The 22269-nt window shown below is 42.4% G+C and overlaps 1 protein-coding gene across 6 annotated transcripts in view; it reads left to right on the plus strand.

The window, feature by feature from the left end:
- KDM2B (lysine demethylase 2B) overlaps window positions 1-22269 on the plus strand; it is a 176040-nt gene that overhangs the window by 101636 nt on the left and 52135 nt on the right. For all 6 annotated transcript variants that reach the window (XM_030583398.1, XM_030583397.1, XM_030583399.1 and 3 more), the window contains 2 exons: window positions 15-141; window positions 12266-12720. In XM_030583398.1, the coding sequence (XP_030439258.1) occupies window positions 15-141; window positions 12266-12720 (582 nt within the window). The remainder of the gene's footprint in view (window positions 1-14; window positions 142-12265; window positions 12721-22269) is intronic.

The following is a 22269-nucleotide window of genomic DNA, read 5'->3' on the forward strand; positions in this document are numbered from 1 at the left end:
AATCTTGCTTTCAGGTGCATGCCAAATTCCGTTATCCTTTCTACTATGAAATGTGCTGGTATGTTCTGGAGAGATACGTGTCCTGTGTGACCCAGCGCTGCCACCTCAGCAAAGAATACCAGAAAGAATCAATGTTAATTGGTGAGTGAATCCTTCGAGTGCGAATTCAGAATGGACGCTGGCACCTCAGACTAGTCATTGCTTTGGCTTTTGCAAAGCAGACTGTAAATTAAATTGGAGAAATGTAGAGATCCTAATGAATTATTTCATTATTTGAGGATGGAGAAGATTTGAAGCTCAAGCATTTCACTGAACCGCCACCCTTCCTTGAATGATATTTATTGAGCTTTTCCATGGCAAATGGATCTCAGAAAATTAATTTCAGATTTGTTTATTTCTTGGTTTCAGTAATGTTTGTGTTGCAGTGATCTGCCAAATAGCTGAGGATTTACTGTTGCATTTGGCATATTACCTTAGCAGCCAAAAAGTCTGCATTGCAAATTTGTTCTGTTGGTTTGGATAGTTAGCACTTCTATAGCACTTTTTGTCTACACAGTGCACTACAAGCAACCACTAAATCTGGCTTCTTTTTTCTGTTTTTACATCTCTGGTTTTATTTTTCCCAAACTGGTGACTAGTTTATTTAAAAAAACCAAACAAACTTACATTTTCAGTAACTTAAATGCAGGCAAGGCAAAGAAACCTTTAAAACAGTAGCTGAAAGTGAACTGTGGCAGAGATGGATGGATGGGATCGAAGTGGGAAAGTGTCAAGGGTTGATGCTGACATGAGTTTGGAGTAAGCTTGAGTTCTAGCAGACAGCTAGAGTTCTAGTCTTGCCCATCAGCTTTATTTATTTTATTTCAAAAGGGCCACTGGGCCATGCCGTCTTGCTTTTAGGTGCAGAAAGGCTGACAGTAGCACAAGTATCCGCTAGATCAGGCTGGTACATCTGGAAGTGGAGAGAAGCTAAAGTATTTCCATCCCACCCTTTTCCCTCCTCCCCTAGCTGGCCATCATTGTGAATATCACATGTTTGGGAGCCCCGGAGGTTTTAGAGAGAATGGCCAGCAGTCATGACATAAATGGCCACCTAATGCATCATGACATTTCAATGAGAGGGTTTGCATGGGTGGTAAGCATTGCTCTTTAGTGAGCCATGCTGCCAGAGAGTAGCATGGAAAAGCTGACTGACTGCAAAGGTACTCTGGGGTTACATCCAGACTACCCACCGTATCGGCGGGTAGCGATCGATTTTCAGGTATCGATATATCGATCCCCAAACACGCTCCCGTCGACTCCAGAACTCCACTGGAGCAAACGGCGGTAGCGGAGTCGACGGGGGAGCTGTGGACATCGATCCTGCACCTTGAGGATCCGAGGTAAATTAATCTAAGATACTTAGACTTCAGCTACGCTATTCACGTAGCTGAAGTTGCGTATCTTAGATCTATACCGCTCCCCAGTGTAGACCAGCCCTGAGATCTGAAGGAGCTCCCTGCAGATCTCAGCATATCTGTATGGATGGAGGGTCTCATTCCGCAGCCTCTCTGTGGGCCATCAAACTCCTCCGCTGAAGGATTAATAAGTCAGGAACTCCCATAGCATACTGTGTGGCGTGCTGAGTAACTCCTCGCTTCTGGCTGGTTTTGTTCTGGGGGAAGGAGCTCTTTAAAGAATCATTGACAAAACTGTCTGTCCTTGTATCCCTTGGAAAGTAAAGAAGCAGCACTTGGATGTCAGAATGCTGGCATGAGAGATGCTGTGCTCCAAAGAGGGTTTTCCTGACACTGAGGGCTGGTCCAGACTAGGGGGGGGAAATCGATCTTAGATACGCAACTTCAGCTACGTGAATAACGTAGCTGAAGTCGAATATCTAAGATCGGATTACTCACCCGTCCAGATGGTGCGGGATCGATGTTCGCGGCTCTCCGTGTCGATTCCGGAACTCCGTTGGGGTTGATGGAGTTCCGGAATCGATATAAGTGCGCTCGGGGATCGATATATCGTGTCTAGATTAGACACGATATATCGATCCCCGAGCAATCAATTTTAACCTGCCGATACGGCGGGTAGTCTGGACGTGGCCTGAGGCAGGGGTAGAGGGTCATTAAGTTGTACAGTGAAATTAACACATTTTAGAATGAATGAGGTGCATGGAGATGGGATGGCTCAGGACATTGAACGTAAGATATGGAACCTTCCCATCTAAGGGTATGGCTACACTTGAAATTTCAAAGCGCTGCTGCAGCAGCGCTGTGAAGTGTGAGTGTGGTCGGAGCGCTAGCGCTGGGAGAGAGCTCTCTCAGCGCTGCACGTAAACCACATCCCTTACAGGTGTAACTTGCAGCGCTGGGAGCCGCGCTCCCAGGGCTGCGGCACTGATCACACTGAGGCTTTACAGCGCTGTACCTTGCAGCGCTCAGGGGGGTGTTTTTTCACACCCCTGAGCGCGAAAGTTGCAGCGCTGTAAAGTGCCAGTGTAGCCAAGCCCTTAATCACCAGTGTGAATCCAGGTCAGCTCAGTAGTGACTGTTGGTGATTTGGTCAGCCATGCGGAATGGGTCTGAGGTTATGTCTACACTAGATAGCTTACAGTGACATTGGTACAGCTGTGCCACTGTAAGATCTCTCTTGCGTAGCTGCTTTATGTTGACGGGAGAGCTCTCTCATTGACATAATTAAACCACTCCCAATGAACAGCGGTAGCTATGGCGGTGAGAGAAGCTCTCCTGCTGACATAGTGCTATGCACACTACCACATATGCCTGCAAAACTTTTGTCACTCAGGCTGTGTGTTTTTTACACCCTTGAGCGACATACATTTTGCTGACTTAAGTGGTAGCATAAGCATAACCTTAGTCCAGTTCCTAGTGGTGAGGCATCCAAGTCATGTAAAAACACAGTTGTCACCAAGTTGGCCCATTTTGGCAATCTCAGTAGGCTGAATCAGCAGAATAACGGGCCATGGAGATCAAGTTGCCTTCTTAGCTCTAGAGGTGGTGCTTTTATGCCAGGATTGAGGCAGTATGGAAAACCTTGGACTGCCATTGCCCATTTGTAGGAATTCTGTGGATGCAAAGAGAACTTTTGGTGTCCCCAGGGCTGTCAGTTCAGCCCTTTGCACCAGCACTAAAATTACTTAGACTCAAAATTGTATTTTGGATCCAGAATACTGGGATGTCTGCTGCAAGAAGAAAATGTTGTGATGGAAAGAAACTGTTCATTGTGGGAAAGGAGATAGAAATGGAGCATTCAGGGTGATAGAGTAGGAGTCAGTGCTTAGGTGGGAATGAAGAGGGTAGCCATCTTTAATTGGGTCCCAGTTTTCCTCCAGACTTACCCCCAATTTTGAGAGACATGCTGCTTCTCTAGAGCTTGAACTGGAAAGGGCACTTGGAGCCTTCAAGGGAAAAAGCCTCAGTAAAAACAAGTCTGAAGAGCAGTAATAGTTTGAGCAATCAAAATAAGAGGTGGATGATGCAAGTCAGAGGTGCTTTTAAGAACTGCCGCCTATAGAAATACTTGGATTTAAAGAGCAAAATTCTATATCTCTGAGAAGAATGCTGGCCCTCTCCAATGTGTGACTATTGCATTGTCTAGGATCATCAAGCACCCTTTCATCCACCCAGGGGCTCTCTAGGACAGCACAAGCTTGGCAGGAAGAAGAGACCTGGGTCAAGAGTGGGACAGTTTGGAAGCCGAAGTTGCAGTGAGCACTAGAATGGGGCATGCCTTCTCTCTCTGGGTGCTGTGGGAAGGAACTTGCACTCCTGGCAAACCCCACAGTGAGACACATTGTCTCCTTCCTTGGCTGTTGGGCCTAGGGAATGAAAATGGGTTTTTTTGTAAGAAAGGCTCCTTTTCCCTATAGCTTCAAAGGTTTCTCAAATATTCTTTAAATAAGTTTCCAAATTCTTTTTAAATCTAACTCTCCCTGATTTTCGATAACCTGTTGGAAGCTTGAATTTGTTAAATTATTTTCATCATGCACACATGGATTTGTTATTCAAGGGGCTGTTTGCTGGAGCTGCACAATGGCTTGTTATGGCCAGTTATGTTAATGTGTGTGCGCATGCAGTGCACACTTGTCATCAGGTTGTTCGTGAGTTTGTTATTGTAGGGTTCCTCTTGAATTTTGTACTCTAGATTGTTGTTGCACAGTTGTGAAGGTTTCTTAATTATTATAGGAATGCTTCTCAGAGCAGGACTGAAGGTACTGATTCTCCTCCTTTTTCGGATTCTCTCTCTACTTCCTTGATCTTCATTTGCAGATTGGTAGTAGCAGCTAATGAAGAGCCCATCTCCCAGTTTGATTAGACCCTTCTGGAGTCTTACATTTCTCTTCTCCTACCTTTTTATTAGAACCTGAACCAAAACTCCAGGTCCTAATGTAGTGATACCTGCTACAATTCTTCAGCAGGAATAGAACCTGGGACCTTGAGCAGTAAAATCACAAACCAGTGCTACTTGAGCTAACGGAGCACTAGGCAATAGAATGAGGCATGATTACAGGCACTTTGACAGTGTATTATGTTAATACCACCAGACTTCAAACATGTTAGGATCTTAATCTGACCTTGCTCTCTTGGACAAACATGTACTTTTTACTCGCTTAAACAGTCTGTCTACAGCATATTTTATCACCTGGCTGCCACCTTTAGCTTCAGTTCACTAGCATACTAAACAGTGTCAGTCTCAGTGCTGATTTCTGTCATTGACTCCTAGGATCTTCTCTCTGTTCTAAGAAAAATACATTTATTTATGCATCTTTGTCATGATCTATTTTTTATTCCCTGTCAGACATTACCTTTTAACTGATTATATAGATGTGAGGGACCTTACTAACTGATGTTCAAAAGGGCAAGTTTATTATATCATCTGGAGTCCCATTTTTGGTATTTTGCTGTTTTTTTCCCCAAATAATTCTAACAGAATCACAGCTCCTATCAAGAGAAATCATACCTCTGTTCTATTTCCCTGTCATGTTTTATTGCTTAGGATATTTTCCTATCCTGCTCTTAATTATACTCTGTGCTCCCTGTATCAAGGTGAAGTTGTCTGGTCTGTAATTGTTCAATCACCTGTAGCTTTTTTTTTTTTTTAAAACAGGGGCACCACAACATTCAGGCACAACTGTTAAATGTAGAGGATTCAGTGAACTAGATGTTGTCACAAATTCTGCTCCTTTGCCTTTTTTAAACTTCCTTCAGGACTCTTAAGGTCCTCAGATTGCTGCCTCCTCTTTTCCTTAGAGACTTCTCTCTGTTAATGCCATGTCTTGATTTCCATAAGAGGTGCTCCTTTGAGGAAGGACTTCCTCATCACCATCAATAGTGAATACGGACAGAAGGTTACCTGCGACTCCTTTGTAGCTTTAATTGTCCTCTTTACTCCTTGGACTAGGGGAACTATCTTGAGTCCCATGCATTCTTATTAAAAAATTTCTAATGGTTAGTGTTAATGTTTGTAGCTATCTGCGTCTTCACATTTCCTCTTTTTCCACCGTATATCTTCCCTGTTATGGTTTGTGTTTGATTTCTACTTAACTATGCTTTTTTTGGCTCTTATAGTTTGCTGTATTTTACCCTGGAGATATGCTCTTTTATTCAGCATCTGCTCTGCTGCAGACAGTGTTCTCATTGGATCTCACAAGCTAAGAAGAGTCAGGCATGGGTAGCACTTGGAGGAAAGATCTCCAAAGAGAAAACAGTGCTGTAAGAAGTGGTCTCTGAAACTCTGGCACTTTGCTTTGAGTCAGTAGTGATAATAGATGTCTCTTTACTGCTGATAGGTGTCATCTTGGGAAGAAACAGAAAACCAAGGTCCTGATCACTTGTGTTAAAGATCTCATGACACATTTTTGTATAAAAAGGTATTAATTTCAGTATTCTGTCCTCTAACTCCTGTGTTTGGATAGAGCTATCTAGAAAGCAGTTTCCTCTGTCTGGTATTTTCCAGAATGAGCTGCTCAAAAACGTGTAACTGATGGTATCAATAAATACCTTCTCCAGAATACTCCCTCATATGCGAATTTCTCTTAATATTGCTCCATTTCAAGTCACCTGTCCAGGTTATTCTCCTAGATTTTGCTGCCTCCCTAATCTCACTTATCATTTGGTGATAGAGATCTTTGAGTATTGTTCCAATCTATGGGATGTGGGGGGGTTGGTGTACGTGTCCGATGACTACATTTGTCGATTTGTTGCATTGTATTTATACTTGAGTTTAAGGTGGCCAAATTCTGAGGTGAGTCTGAATCCAAGAGCTGGTCTACATGTGGAAATTGACTAATATAATTATTCCGGTTGAGTCATACCAGTATAATCCCCATGTGGACACTTATTCCAAAACAAGTGTTTCTCTTTTTTTTGGTTTGCAATTATTTTCACCTGCAAAATTGCAGGCACAAAATCAGAGACCCAGTGCTTGCCTGACTGAAAGCTTGTCCCTGTATTCTACTCTCTGTGCGAAAAACATCTACATTTTAAGTGGTATAGAAAAGGAGGCCTTGGTTCCTCTCTCCTTCCTCAGTCCCAGAATAAGTTTCCAGGCAATAGCTTTCTTAGATTAAGATCCTGGTTAGTATGTGAGAGTCTGTTATTGCTTTGATCTGTTCCATAGGAGGGCAGGAGCTCCGTGGAAGTGATGGCATTACAGCAATCACAGGCTTCTGTAAAAGCACTGAATCTTATTCTTTATGTCCCTCCGACTGTGGCATTCGTCCTGCCAGTTGGAATCAAAAAGGGCACTCTTATATGAACTTCCTACCAGATTTGAACATGTGCTGCTCTGAGATGGAAATGCTTACAGGATTCTTATCCTTAGAATTGTTGAGTCTATGCTGGATGTTTTCAACCGCGGTTGACCTACATGTGTCCTTCAGTCAGATATGAATTTTGAGACTAAACTGACAAAGAGTAATTGGGAGAAGATGTGGCCCTAGTCATAAAATACTCCGTATCCTGTAGCTTCTAAGATTCCCACTGTAAGATGTTTCACAGGATGGCTTGGACTGTACCTACAGTCTGATGAGTAATAGAAAGGTGCCGTAGGGAATGGTGGAGGAACCATTCCTTTTTTTCTTCAGACAGTATAGTGGATTTCCCATTGAAAGAGAATGTATGGATTATGTTAAGTGATTTTTATTTGGGAAAATTCTGTATGATCAGATTCCACGATGCCCTCATTTCCTTTTTAGACTAGTCTGCTATAATGAACTCACTCACTACCTCTTGCTGACAGGCCAAAGTGCCAGGCTTTGGAGCTGTGAATGGCAATTCCCATTGCAGCAGAAGAATATATATTGAACACACTGTACTGCTGAAGGGAAAGTTAGCAGCTTAATCCTCTGTTGAAGAAGGTAACTATGTATAATCATCCCTGTTTTGCAGAAGGGCAAACTGAGGGAGAGTGATTGTGATTTGCCTAAGGCCATACAGCGAGTTATTGCTTTAGAAATTGGGAGTTCCTATCTCCTTGTCCTGTGCTAAGACTGATTGCCTTTCTTTTTCTGGATTACAAAATGGTGAAGTCTCTCTGTTTTCCATATCCAGAATTGTTGTATTTGTGAGAATTTCCCCCCCATCCTTTTTTTGAAAGGATTTGAATTGTATTAAGGAGGAGACCCACAGTAGATGATCCTAGGCCTGGGGGTAGCCAGAGACTCACAGGATAATATATGATGATAAGAAAGTAAAGCTTGTATGCTGCAGTGTTTTTGATTGGCACATGAAGCAGTGACCTCAATTCACAGAGGATTACACATGTTCATGATGCAGGGAGACACCACTTCTTTATTTAATAGATTGCTCTAAAAAGTAAGCACAGTAGAAAGCATTTAAACATTTTAAAAAGACTCAATTAGGCCCCATATGCACTTGCGTGGAGGCCATTTAAACAATGTTCCTGGTAACATGACTTTAAAGTGGCAATGGGATGGACCAAACCCTGTTAGATCTCGTCTTCAAACTATATACCTATGCCAGGTGGGAGCCTGGGCTACAAAATAACTTTTAAAAAGAGTTATAATGCAGCGTTGGCTGGTGGAATGACTAAGCAGAGGAAACCACAATTGCAGTCAGCAGGGTCTTTTACTTTAGGGAGATTTATAAACAAGAAAAAGGAACAAATAACATACTCAGCAAGGGAAACAGAAAACTCCCAGTTGGGGGTTAACCCTTTAACACTTAATCATAATCCCCCCAGCTGCACCAGTGCAAACCCCATTGTACATGTGCTGTACCTGCACAGCTTGGGGCTTGCTGTACACCAGTTGAGTATATCTACACTAAGGGCTTGCACTATGTAAAAATGCCTAAGGTGGACAAGCCCTGGAACAGACCCCAGCACACCATAACTAATGGGATGTGTTGGCATAAAAGTCCAACCCTCAACTCTTACTGAACCCGTAATGGCCAGTCTCTGGTTGTAGCGTCCTGCCTCTTTCTCCCTCCAACGTTCTCTCTGTGTCAGGCAGCACGAGGGGCCTCAGCATGTGTGGGATGCTGAGCCCTGCTCTTCATCTTTGTAAATCATCCCTTTTCAAGACTCCCTGTTTATGCTTGGGAGAATAGGGGGGAAAACCCTAATGGGGAGGTCATGGGGCAAAAAGAGCCCAAAGAGAAAAAAGACAGCCCCAGGAGCAGGAGAATTGCTGAGGAAATTCCCCCTGTACCAGCTGTAAAACAGACTGGAGGAGTGGGACAGGGCAGCACGGACAGCTGCTCTGCAACACTTCAGCTCCATTGAGGTTTGCACCAGGTGGGGATGTGGAGAGATGCTGAATAACACTACCTACTGAGGCATAAGCACATTAGGACACATGTCTAGTGTCCCAGCTTCCAGAGTTGTGATATGCTGAGAGAATCTCTGCTTTCAGTGGAAAAAAACCTTATTTTTAGCCCTTGTGGTAGCAGAGAAAAGCTTGCAACCATAGAATCATAGAAGTGTAGGACTGGAAGGCATGAACCAAGTGTAACCAACACAACAACATTGGTTGAGTGCAGATTGCCTCCAGCAGAGGGAGGAACAGCAGCCAATATAATCAGGGAGGAAGGTGCCTGGCCCTACTGTCATTCCCAGGTTGGACCAGGGCTCCACTGCTTTGTTGGATGGGGCCTGGGTTTATCAGCAGAGTTAGGATGCCCCACTGAGCTCCGCGCCTTCCCTCTGGCCTTTTGGTTCCACTGATTAGATCCTAGATAGAAGGAGGTGGTGTATCTCAGATACCACTCACTAATGGCACTAAAACATCATTTCCTGTAGACGGTCACAATATGTTCTTCTCCTTTCTTAGCTGTAACTGGGTTAGGTCACCTGTCAGTGGCAAGCACCTAGCATAGCTGCGCCTATACAAAAACATAGTGTAGGCAGCAAAGTCAGTGTAAGCTACGATTTTCACTGTTCCACATGACTACAGGTTCAAGTAGATGAAGTTGCACTGGTGCAAATTGCAATGATAACTGCTTTCCATGCCCACACCAGGGTTTCTGCTGCAGCTACACTGGCCACCAATCACCAAAATCCCCCCCAGTGTAGACAGGACTTCCATACTTCAATCACCTGTGAAGTAGAGAACATTATTGAAATTTAAATGATCAAAAAACGTGTTTATGAATATTTTAATTAACAGAAAGACAATGTGGCCTCTGGGATAGGGCACCAGACTGGAGCTCAGGAGAACTGGGTCCAATTCCTGGCTCTGCTACTGGCTTTCTGGGTGACTCTGGGCAAGTCATTTCCTCTTCCTGTGCCTCAGTTTTCTCACCTGAAAATGGGGATAATGACTTTTACCTGCATTGTACAGCATTTTAAGGCATATGAATGAAAGCACCTAGTGTGGACAAAGGAAAAACAGTGTTAGCTGGTTGTGGGTAACCATAGTGGTGTTTAACTGTGCATTAATTAAAATATGCTAGCTTAACATGTTTTCTGATACTACATGGGCAGCCTGGCACTGGGGGGTTTTAGCAGGAGCCAAAGGAAGTGGCTGCTTCTGAGTCTTGTCATTCATCACTGTATCACACTGAATAAACAATTCAGTGCACTAAATATTTAATTTGATTATCTTAAAGCCCTTACGAGTGGTGTGTATTGGAAGGGACAGAGAGAAAGGGATAGAAAGGAGGAGGATATTTATCTTCACTGTAACCAGGGCCTGACTGGGTCAGTGGCCCAATACTTTTTTTTTTTAGGCTCTGTCTTGTTCTCCAGAAAATCAGTTCAAACCTTCTCCCTCCAAAATAATTCTCAATCTAATAAGATTGTGAGGAAAACATTCTGTGATGTCTAAGTTTGAACTAATAGCCCAGTAACCTTGATAAACGTAACTGCCCCCTTCATTTCTATGAGATGTTACCTAACTGAACTCATTGTCACAGCGTAGACAAAACCTTTTGAGGATTTTTTCCCAGCATGTCTGAATTCAGCAGTTAAGCAACAACTGTCTGCTTGCTGCATCTTTCTGTCTTTCAGCTAGTAAGTACAGTTTGTTTTCTGAGGAGATGATGGCATATTCTTTCATTCACAGTCAGAACCTTCTGTGGCTTAGAGGTTCACTTCCAATCTCTGTGATTCTTTGCTTCATTATTTGTGAGAAGCTTGCTTATTATTATAATGCAGCCAAATCCTGAAGTCCTTACTTAGGCCATGTCTACACTAGCAAGCTTAATGCACCACAGGTGTACTGACACAGCTGTGCTGCGGTAAGATTGCTCATATAACCTCTATGCTGACAGGAGAGAGCTCTCCCATCAACATAATTAAATCATCTCCAATGAGTGATGGTAACTATGTTGGTGGGAGGGCATCTTCCTCCAACATAGCGCTGTCCACACCGGCGCTTCTGTTGTGTGTAACTCAAAGGATTTTTCCCCATACCCTTGAGTGATAAGTTATGCCAAGTAAAGTGCTAATGTAGACATAGCCTTAGTGTTTATTTAGTCCTTTCTCAAATAAAAGGTTTGGGTGAAGAGAAACTGTGGAATTACTCAGAATTCAGATGGTTGAAAATAAGTAAATGAAAACAAGGAAATGAGACACTTCATTGCTCAGTCACATGTTTATTGCTCTTCTCTTTTTTTGCATATAATGTCTGTCATGGGCTGGATCCAATGGGCTGGACCCATTGACTTTGTTGGATGCTGCCTATACTAGCATTTTTAACCAGAAATTCCCACCAATTAACACCAGTTCATCTCTGCTAGTTGTAGTAATGGGGAAAGTGCTAATGTAGACAGGATAACCTTATTGTTTTGTAAAAAAGCAAGTATAAACAAAACTGCAGTTAAAAGGTTTTTGGAGCCTTGACCAGTATCCCTTTTGTAATGCTGTCATAACTGGCGCTGTTCTGGAGTCAGCAACAGTGGGCATTTTCAGGGGAAAAGCCTTCTGTAGACTAGACCGAAGAATGTAAATTCTTCGAAGCCAGGGACTTTGGGCTGAACGCTCAAAAAGAGTTAGGCGCCTAATTTCCATTGATTTCATGGGAGCCTAAATAGAAGTTAGGAGGCTAACTCTCTTTGCGCATTCAGCCTCTTGTCCTATTATTTATCTATAAAGCAACCAGCATGCATTTGGGGCTGTATTCATAATACTAATGGTTATACAGTTGTGTGACACTGGGTCAGTCACTTCACTTCTCTGTGCTTCAGATTCCCATCTTTAAAATGGGCATAATAGTATTGTTCTGTCTCACAGAGGTAATGAGTGTTCTTGCATGCTTTAAGGTTATTGGTTGACAGATACCATATAAAACTAAGTATTTGTACATTCTATTGACAATGACCTGCAAAGGAAAAAAAATAGTTTTTTGCTTCTTTGTAATCTATAAAGAAGGGCTGAAAGAACGGCAATAAGGTTTTTAAGGTGTTTTTTCCCTGCTTGTGTTTCTAGCTTAGAAATATGAAGAATGTCAAATCTGATCTCATCTGTTTTTTCTGGAAAATTAATGATACATCTCAAATATATGAATTGTGATTTTTTTTTCTCTGCCCTTAACTGAGGGAGTTTGGAGATTGAAACTTTTTGAAAAAGCCATACTGTTCCTAAATTGTTCAGTCATTTGTGCGAAATAGATGTTAATGAAAAACAGCAAAATCCGTTTTAAATTATCTGAACAAAACTCACTTCCTAGATGCATGTAAGAGTTACCAGGCACTACCATGTGCCAGTCTAATCAGGTGGGCACTAGTCCTGACCGGAGAACTGTTTAAACTGTAAATTGAGCAGGATAAAGATTTAATTTTCTTTGTGTGTTTTTCAGATGCCACAAGAAAACCCAGCGTAGACAGCTTCTCATCAGATTCCTGGTTAGACATGGATGAAGAATCTTGTGATGCTCATACCCGGGAGGAGAAGGAAGACAATTTGGATAAGAATCCAAAGTCCTTGGCTGATGGTTCCTCCTCACCCAACAGCACACACTCTGAAGGGAAGGATGTTGCAGGGAAAAAACAGAAAGCCACAGTAATGAGGTACCTCAAAAGAACTTTGTCCAATGAGTCAGATGACAGTGTAAAGTCAACAACCCCCACAGACTATCCCAAAACACCAACAGGGTCGCCAGCTACAGAAGTCTCAACCAAATGGACTCATCTCACAGAGTTTGAACTGAAAGGTTTGAAAGCCCTAGTAGAAAAGCTTGAATCTCTCCCAGAGAACAAGAAGTGTGTTCCAGAAGGCATTGAAGATCCTCAGGCACTTCTGGAGGATATGAAGGTGGGTATAACTGCTTTTAAAGTTATAAAATGTATATTCCATAGGCCGTGCACACAATAAAAGTACATAAAGTGAGGCCTGTAGAGTTATGCAAACACTTGTTCTCAATGTGAGGGAAGCCCAGCACGCATCGCTCCCATTCTGATCTGAACACCACTCAGATCTGGAAGGAGAATATTGCATGGTTGGCCTTCTTGTCTGCATAGACGACTCCTCCGTATTACGGATATGGACATCTACAATCTGATCTGTTTAATCAGGTCTGTTCTGGTTGGAACTGCCCTCAGTGTCACAAAGTTTGTGTAACCTTGCAATGCAGTGCATGGTATAGCTCATGTACATAAACACATACATAGAGTCCTATTTTATGTGTATCCATGTATTTTAAAATGCCTTTTTAATCCACTATGCTTTCAGGTATGTCTGATTAGCTGACACAAATGAAATCTACAAGATTTCAATACTTGATCCTGGTTCAAAAACCAGACCCATCTGACTTTCTGAATGGCATTTTCTTTCCTTACTTCCCTCCTTCTCTTTTTTGTTTCTCCCATTGCCCTCTGCAGTGTGATAGTTATTGCCTACTGGTACAATGTACTTTCCTTGGAGATGGTGGGATAAGTGAGCAACTGCTAAAACAGAACTAGTCTGTAGGTAATTGACATAGCATCTGGGATTGTGCAGGAGTGGTGACCTCATCTGGTTTAGGGGCAAAGGGGAAATCTCAAGAGTAGGCAAAAAAACTAATTTTCAACATGGTCTAGTTGATTCTAGTCCCAACTCTGTCATCTTAGGTAAGTTATTTTACCTCTGTCTTTTTGTTTCCCCTTCTCTAAAATGGGGATATTCATATTTCCTCACAAAGGTGATGTGAAGATGAATCCATTAGTGTATTATTTTTATGTATTTAATAATTCATGTTTGAACAGTTTCAGCTAGAAAAGGCAAAGTTAAAATTTCTATTAGCCCTTCCTTTCTAAAGTCCGTATAATCCATCCATAATCATTTGCCCCTGATTTGGAATGATGAATAGTAACCCCCACTCCTGTACTTTGACCACTAGTCATTGCTGCCTCTCTCTGCAATGTGGTTTTATTTTTTATTCTTTGCACCACAGAGTAGAGAAAATGTGTCCTGCTTATCATGGCTTGTGAAGAAAAGTGTGTGTATATGTTGAAGAAGTATAGGATCTGTACTTTTCAACATAACCTATGTCACAGCTGCTTAGAAGCAGCCCAAGTGCCATTTAAATAAAAAGGCTATAAACATATAGTGTGTAGCACAGCCATCTCCCACAAACTTGGAGCCTGGAATCACAGTACGTGGTACTCATTTTGGTAAGCCACCGAGAGAGCAATTCTGATGACTGGTGTATCATAGAATATCAGGGTTGGAAGGGATCTCAGGAGGTCATCTAGTCCAACCCCCTGCTCAGAGCAGGGCCAATCCCCAACTAAATCCCCAAATCCCTAAGTGGCTCTCTCAAGGATTGAACTCACAACCCTGTGTTTAGCAGGCCAGTGCTCAAACCACTGAGCTGTCCCTCCAGTTGACTACTGTGTATATGTTTGTGTATTTGCACACAATCATGGTACTTGATTTCACAAGTTGCTTTGTGATCTGCCACTATATAATCTGAAATCAGAATTAACCTCCGAGACCAGGGGTTGAATTGGTCAGAGAAGAAAGGTTGTGGTACTCATCCAAGCTCCACCCACAAACCAGGCTCCACTTACAAAATAATCTGCATCCTTTTAAATGCCAAACTGAGATGCTACTTATGGTAAACTGTGCAGATGTTCCAAATATGATTGTGTGTTGTCAGCTGTCCCTCGATGGGGTTTGTATATATCTATGGACTGTGCCGGCGTCCTTTGGCTTGATTTCCCCTTGCTAGAGCTCAGATGTTCTGTTAAGGTCCTTGGGTTTGGCTACTTCTTGATTGGGGAGAAAAATAAGTGGCACTATATCCCAGGTTTCATCCTCTTGGGGCACGAAAATTAAATGTCACTCTCAGTAGATTGTGCAGATTTTCAAAATATCGTCTCTGTCATGCTTTAATCAATAGTGTAATAGACAACAATGTTGAGATTTAAATTAGCATCACTGGGGAGTTAACACTTCACTGAGATGAACTGGGTCAGTTAACATCTCTTGGAGTGATTATTTTATGTTCATTGCAAACTCAGGCAGGCATCACTATGTTGATTAAATTTGGGTCATATTCTGTGAGTTATATTTGCAACCATGAGATATATATAGAGAGAGGCTATATATAAAGGTAAGGTGCTGGAGAACAAGAAGGCAGTTGGGGAGAGGTGTAGCTAAGGGGCAGATTAAGCTCTCTGTACTTCTAACTTCTTGAATTTGAAAGGCTATGAGAGAGTTTTCAGTGGAAATGTTAAGGTTTAAATGAAAGATTTTCTGTCATAGACTCAGATTTCGATAAAAATGGAGTACATTCCAGGCTGGGAATTTGGTAGGCTACTGAGAGGTCCTGGTTATCTTGTGTAGCATGAAAATATTATCCAAGAAGAAACTAAAAACCATGGCAGTTTATCACCACAGACAGCCAAATACAGCGAATGCCTTGGCAACACCCATCAGGACTGTCGTTTCAGATGTCAGGTTGCCAGGCTGAAGGGAACACCCTTTTGGTCACCTTCCAGAAGAGGAAGATTCAAAAGTTGAGGGGCTTCCGTCAGACAGACAGTAAGGTGCCAGCCCCATATGTCTACCTGGTTCATTACATTGTGAGAACTGCAGTGACAGCAGCAGATATGAAGGACAAAAGTGGGGGTGTAAGAATTCATTTAACTATTAACTTCACACACACAGCATAGAGAACTCTTCCTCAAAGTGCATATGTGGAGTTTGTTTCTTTCTGTCCGCAGAGTGAGAGGATGAGTTCTCTAAATATGCCAGTGTGCGTTTGTTGCCAAGAGAAAGCAAGAACACTCCTATTTCAGCAGCCATCATTGCTGTACCTGGCTTGGAGAGTCTTTGAATGATTTCAGCTTCTGGTGCTACCAAGGAAGTTGTTACTATCTGGCTTCTGTATAAATTCTACTCTGGTTCCTGTCTGCACTGAGAGATCCTAGTTTTGTGGTCTTTTCTGAGGTGGGGTTGGGTTTTTATTTTTTAAAGCATGGATTCTCAGACTTCCCCATTGCGTGGACCATGATGGTTTCATGGAGCATCTCCCCTCCCAGTCACAATTGCATAGACTAATTTCCATCCCACTGGCAATAGAATAACAGCCCTGGGGCAGCTACAGCAATGGCTTATGTGGGAAAGTAATGCTAGGAAAATAGGCAGTGGAATCATCACCATGTGACCAGTCAGCAATCCATGGACCACAATTTGGAAACCATTATTTTTCAGTATTCTTTCTTCTCTTTTTATCAACTGCTCACAAGGGGATGCTTTCTCTATATATGACAAATCAGCCAATGTTTAGGGATGTATTTTTAACTGACAGATTTTGTGCAGGAGCATATACTCTTTAATACATATGTGTGGGTCCTAGTATAGGGCGCATGAAACACACTCCACTACTTTCTCTGACCTGTTTGATGTAGTCTTTCATCTCTGATTCTTGGTCACTTGTTCAGATCTAATTTTGTTTGGTAGTACTGAAAGTTGTTACCACCTAATAGGTGTTGAGAGGCCTCTAGGAAATGTGCTTAGTGGTCTGAGCCCAGCTCTCAGTGGACAGGCATCCATGTCACAAAGACACAACCACCACCGACGCTAATTGACCCCCTTGCTGTCAGATAAATTAAGGATTGAATTGTGTGTGGAGGCGAGCTCTCCTCTTTTCTCGATAGAGCCACACTGGAAAGGCAGCGTGGGGAGGCTAACTCTGGCATTGTCCATCTGTCTTGTCGATAAATGGGATTTCAATCTCTAGGGCTGTTAGTTTGGCACCTTTCCTGATTGTAGTGTCCCCATTTGTAGTGTCAGATGACTTAGGAGCTCATATGATGTGTAAGGAACTTACACAAGTTTAGTTTTCAGTGTCCCTTCTTATCAGGAAAATGAATTATTTCACTTCAAAGGGTCTCCTACTTGATTAACAAATAGGCTTTATGTAGCTAATTAAGTTGTATTTGCACTACAGAACAGTAATCCAATCTCCTGTGATCTAAATATATCCCTGCTTAAGACAGGAGGGTATGAATTGTATATGATTTACCCCAGCTGATTCTGTGAAACTCCACATCACTGAATAAAGTAGTTTGTCTCACCTGTTTAATTACCCACAGAATATTGTCTTCCTGGAGCATAAAGAAGACAAATGTTATATAGAAAAAATCCTTTGAATGGACTACATTAAGAAATGAACTTGCTATAATATATTTTTTTATTATTATTACACATAGAAGAGACTCATCTGAGACTTTACAGATACAGCAGAATTTTTGTATATCCCTTCAGAGAAGTTATTTCTTTATATGCTTATCTCAAAACTGAGTGTAGAAAATTAGACACAAAAATGACATTAAAGGAACATTAAGAACATAAGGTCAGCCATACTGGGTCAGACGAAAGGTCCATCTAGCCCAGTGCCCTGTCTTCTGACAGTGGCCAATGCCAGGTGCTTCAGAGGGAATGAACAGAACAGGTTATCATCAAGTGATCCATCCTTTGTCACCCATTCCCAGTTTCTGGCCAGCAGGCTAGGGACACCATCCTTGCCCAAGAGTAGAAAGTCACCCACCTAGAAGTTAGGAAATGCCAGAATTAAGATTTCCTATGAAACCTCAGTTTTGCCCTCCGTGTGCATATGGATTAGGGTACAGTCTTCAGTTATATGATTGCATGGTATTTTTTCCACAGAATGCCAACCTCATTCAGGGTACAGAATAGTTGGTGCACTGGGGGATAAATCAGGATTGTGTAGTAAACTGCTATCTGGAGGACCCCTGCCTCATTTGTTTCAGAAATTGGAAAGTGGAATGAGGCAGAGGATTGCAGAAAGAGAAAGAAGGGTCTCCTGGCTAAAGGCAGTTGAAAGCCATCCTTGAGAATTGGATTCTATCCCTGCCTCTGCCGCAGAGTTCATTTGTGATGCTGGGTAAGTCACTTAATTCAAACTTTTTACAGGAGCTCACTAAATGTGTGTTCCTCATTTTATGGATGTCTGCCTTGAGATCCTGGGGTCAGATTTGCAGAAGTGTTAAACTGCTGAATTTGATCAGAGCTGTGCTTTGAACACATAAAGTGCTGTATAATGCAAAATATACTGAAAAATCAGGTCCTGTGCATGTCAAATTAAGCATCTAACATTAGTGGACATTTATGATCTTAATCTCTTTCTGCCTCGGTTCCTGAATATGTATAATAGGGATAATATTACCCACTCATCTCACAGGAGTAGTGTGAAAACAAATCAATTCATGTTTGTGAATCACTTGGTATTATAGTAATGAGCATCATAAAAAAGCCAATGTGGAAATTAATAATTCTGTCTTCAGAGCAGGATTTGACTATTGTGAAGTTAATAAGACCTAGGGCCACACATGGAACAGAGAAGAGAAAAGAAAATACTGAATAACTGCTCATTAATTCAGAACCTTCCATATTGTACACTGAATGAAACAAGGTCCCGTGGAAAAATTAGTATGTGATCATGTAGTTAAAGAATATTGTAACCCATGCATAAAGGGACCAAGTTTAGATTGTACAGGCAATCTTAGTTCTGGCATTTCTGAACTTTTGAGTGCTCAGTTTTGCAACTTCAGTAATTCTTTAGCATAGTTTGTGTGTGTAATTTCCTGTGGTTTTTAAAACAGAAAATTGGAAAAAAAAAATTCTTCTGTGAAGGAGCAGAGAGACTACAGCTGGGCACAGCAGGGATTAAAGAACACCTGTGGTTCAGTTAGTCCCACCCCGTTATACCTGCAACCAATGCCAGGCCTGGATGAGGAGGAAGATCCATCTCCCCTGGTTAGGAGTTGAGCAACACAGGACCCTGGGCCAGGTCCTGAGGCAGAAGGAGAGGTCAGGTCCCCCTCCAGTCCCCCAACCAACGATCTAGCCACTAGGCTGCCCAGCCACTGAGGGCCCTATTACACCATCACATGGCATCAGTGACACCCACATTGTTTATCAACAGGTTGGACCCTTTAGATTTTCCATACAGACCTCTGAGCTTAACAGAGTGACTGATAGCAATAGTAGGTTGGAATAGTAGAGGATGTCATCCTGTGTGTGGGCTGGCACTAGAAGGGAATGAGACACACTGTGCCAGTGGTTTCACACGTATTTGCTGACAGCAGAGGAAATGGTGAGACTTGGAAATCTTGGGTTCCATTCTAGACTCTGGAGGGAAATATTGTCTAGTGGCCACAGGCCCTCCTTCTGCTCTTGTTCCCCCCAAACCTGACCTTCTTTCCCTGTGTTCTCCAATTTGTCTTTGTCCCAGTCCTATATCTTCCTGACCCTGGCTACTTTTCCCAGTCTCCTAACCTAGGCAGTCACACTCTGAACTTCTCAGGCTTCTTATCCCAGTCTCCTTGCCCAACCAGTCCTGCTCTTCCTCTGTTGACTCCCCATCTGAGAGCTGGACTCTCTCCCTCATCCAATCTCAGTCTCCTCAGCTCCTTGCTTGTTTCTTTTGCCCAGCTAATCCTAGTTCCCCCTCCCCACACCTTGACTCCTCATCAGATCTATGTCAGGCATCCCTCTGTTCCCCATGCCTCCCATCTGGTTTCCAGTCTGTCTTCTTGCGCAGCCAGTCTCCCATTTTCTGTTCCCGCTGGCTCCTCATCTGATCTCTCTACTATCCTTGCTTGATTCCCAGTTCCCCTGGCTCCCGATAACACTCTCTTTATCCAACAAGTCCCAGTCTCCCTTAAAAATCCATTACTCGCTTGCCAAGAAATACTGCTTTTTTTAAAATGGTGGTGACTGTGTTCATGGTAAGACACAATGGACCAAGTTGCCCTGTCACATGGATGCAAATGAGGATTAATTTCTTTTATATCAATTTCACAACTAGGTGTTGCCATGTAATAAGGATCTTAACGGCAGCGCTAAGTTTTATGTGGTGGGAAGCCTCTCAAGTCCCAGACTCTTGGAGGCTTTAAAAATTGTTCCAGAAAGTTTGAACTGCATCCTCGACATACAAGGAGATGTTGTCAAAATGCACATAGCTGGTGGTGAAAGTAATTTTGCCTTTAAGCTTCTAAGAGGATATTACAAACAATAATGAGATTAACAGTTTACAGTTTTTATCAGACAACACTTGTGAATAAATGTCACTTTTAAGCATCCCAGCTCTGACAAACTACAGATTGTCCAGACATGCAGCACTTGCTTTACAATCTCAATAGTGGTTCTTCCAGAGGGAGCTGTTTTTGTGGCATGTATGATGTTAGCTATAGTCATGTGACTCTTCAACCAGCAAAGAGACATAAATATCCAGACATAGGACTGGATCCTACCTGTGCCTGCATGTTTCTGCAGGGAGGAGAAGGTTTTGAGCCAGTCACATATTTTTGTGCAGTTATCAAAAAAGGATGGAGGATCCAAACTGTAAATTTGCTATGGTGCACAAAAGACTAGGAGATCTGCCTGCCTAATGCCCAGCGGTGGGTCTAGCTTTTTTGCCACCCCAAGAACGGCAGGCAGGCTGCCTTTGGCGGCTTGCCTGCGGGAGGTCCGCCGGTCCCGCAGCTTCGGCATACCCGCCGCTGAATCCGCAGGACCGGCAAACCTCCTGCAGGCAAGCTGCCGAAGGCTGCCTAACTGCCACCCTCACAGGGACTGGCAGGGTGCCCCGTGCGGCTTGCCGCCTCAGGCATATGCTTGTAGCGCTGGTGCCTGCAGCCACCGTTGCTAATGCCATTTAAGGTGCAGTAAGGGACATGACCGAGTCACAGTACAGATGTCTATATGCTCCTATCCATATGCACAACAATCATTAGCCCGTGAACCTTTTGCTCTGCGAAGGCAGCAAACATTCCCCCATGGTGCTTTAAACCAGTTCTACATATGGCATCCTGCCTTCTCCTAGTAGGATGAGTATTTGCCACTGCCTGCTGTATTCAGGCTGTTAGTTGGGCCATGATCTGGTCCTTGGCTACATAGCACCACATCACTCGTTTCAGTTTGATCTTTACAGAAGGACAGCATGCGTAATTTCTTTGTGTTATTCCAAGTGTGTTTCCTATTAAAAACAATTAGTGTATTTTAAGATCCTTTTATATAGTGTGTGAAATTTCTAATGATTAAAACGCCACTCTGGGGACTGGGGATGCCTTGTGTTTATTGTTGTCTAATTAAGCTTTTTCAAGAAGTTAGTGTAATTGGGAGCAACGCCACTGACGTCTGTGGTTATCTTGTCAATTCAAATATGAGGTAATTTTCAATGCACAGATCTTGTTTTAAAAAAAAATCATTCCAATAAAGTAATGTATGAAGGCTCATTTGAGCTTCAGTTTTCAGCAGATCAGTGGAATCTTTGTTAAACTTTTGACTCTTTCAGTGGTTGTTTATAGATACTTGAATCCAAAGTGGAGGGCTTTGCTGCTCAGTTTGTAAATATAGGGATAAGCGCAGGGAGCTGATTATGGATATTCCCACTAGCACAATTTATTATATATAAAGACAATTTCTAATTAGAATAATCCCATGTCTCTATGTTGAGTTACGTGGTAATGAAAACTATTCCCCATGGCAGAAGCAGTATGAGCCAGTGAAACCCACTCGCAAGACATCCAGTACAGAGCATTAGAACAAAAGCATTCAGAAAAAAGCCAGTTTGAGGCCAGGGTATTAAGCATTGTCTGAAGCTTTGTTAGTAAGTGTTCAGAAACCTGAGGGCTTTACTTGATTCACAAAAAATTGAGCAGATTTCCACAGGAAAGGTAAGAATAGGTATAGAGTTGCTAGTGGAGATGACAGTTCTTCATCTGAATGCTGATAGGGCTGACAGATTACAATTTGCAATGTTCCATCTTGACTTAAGTATCTGAAATACTCAGATACTTTGATGATAGCTGTGGGACATGCAACTGATGATAGTGATTATTAATTATTTGTATTCCCGTAGTGCCTAGGAGCCCTTGTCATGGATCAGGACCCCATTGTGCTAGGTGTTGTATAAACAGAAAACAAAGAGATGTCTTATGATTGCAGGAGGTAGGATTGGTGGACTTGGGACTTTCCGTTGTCTTCATGAGGCTTCATTGCTTTTGGTCAGTGTTCTTCATGTGCCTTTGAACATGGTCTAACAAGCACACATACGCGGTATGTTGTGGTTTTTTTTTTTTTTAAAGGGTGCTTTAGGAACCTAATTTTCCATTAATAGTACATGGTGAGATTTGTAATTCCTTTGCACTCTTTGCAGAAGATTTCACTTTAAATGAACCATGAATCTTAGCAGCTGGATAGAGAGGTTTACAGTGGATTTAATGTTTAGAGGTTTGGACATTATCAAGTCATTTACAGCCACAAAGTTAACCTAGATAGGCAGAAGTAACATTCTTCCTACTATTCACCTCTTAAGTTTCAAAAATAGCTCTCTGACTAATTAAGCTG

The sequence above is a fragment of the Gopherus evgoodei genome, chromosome 13 (genome assembly GCF_007399415.2).
Source record: "Gopherus evgoodei ecotype Sinaloan lineage chromosome 13, rGopEvg1_v1.p, whole genome shotgun sequence".
Classification (NCBI taxonomy): Eukaryota; Metazoa; Chordata; order Testudines; family Testudinidae; genus Gopherus; species Gopherus evgoodei.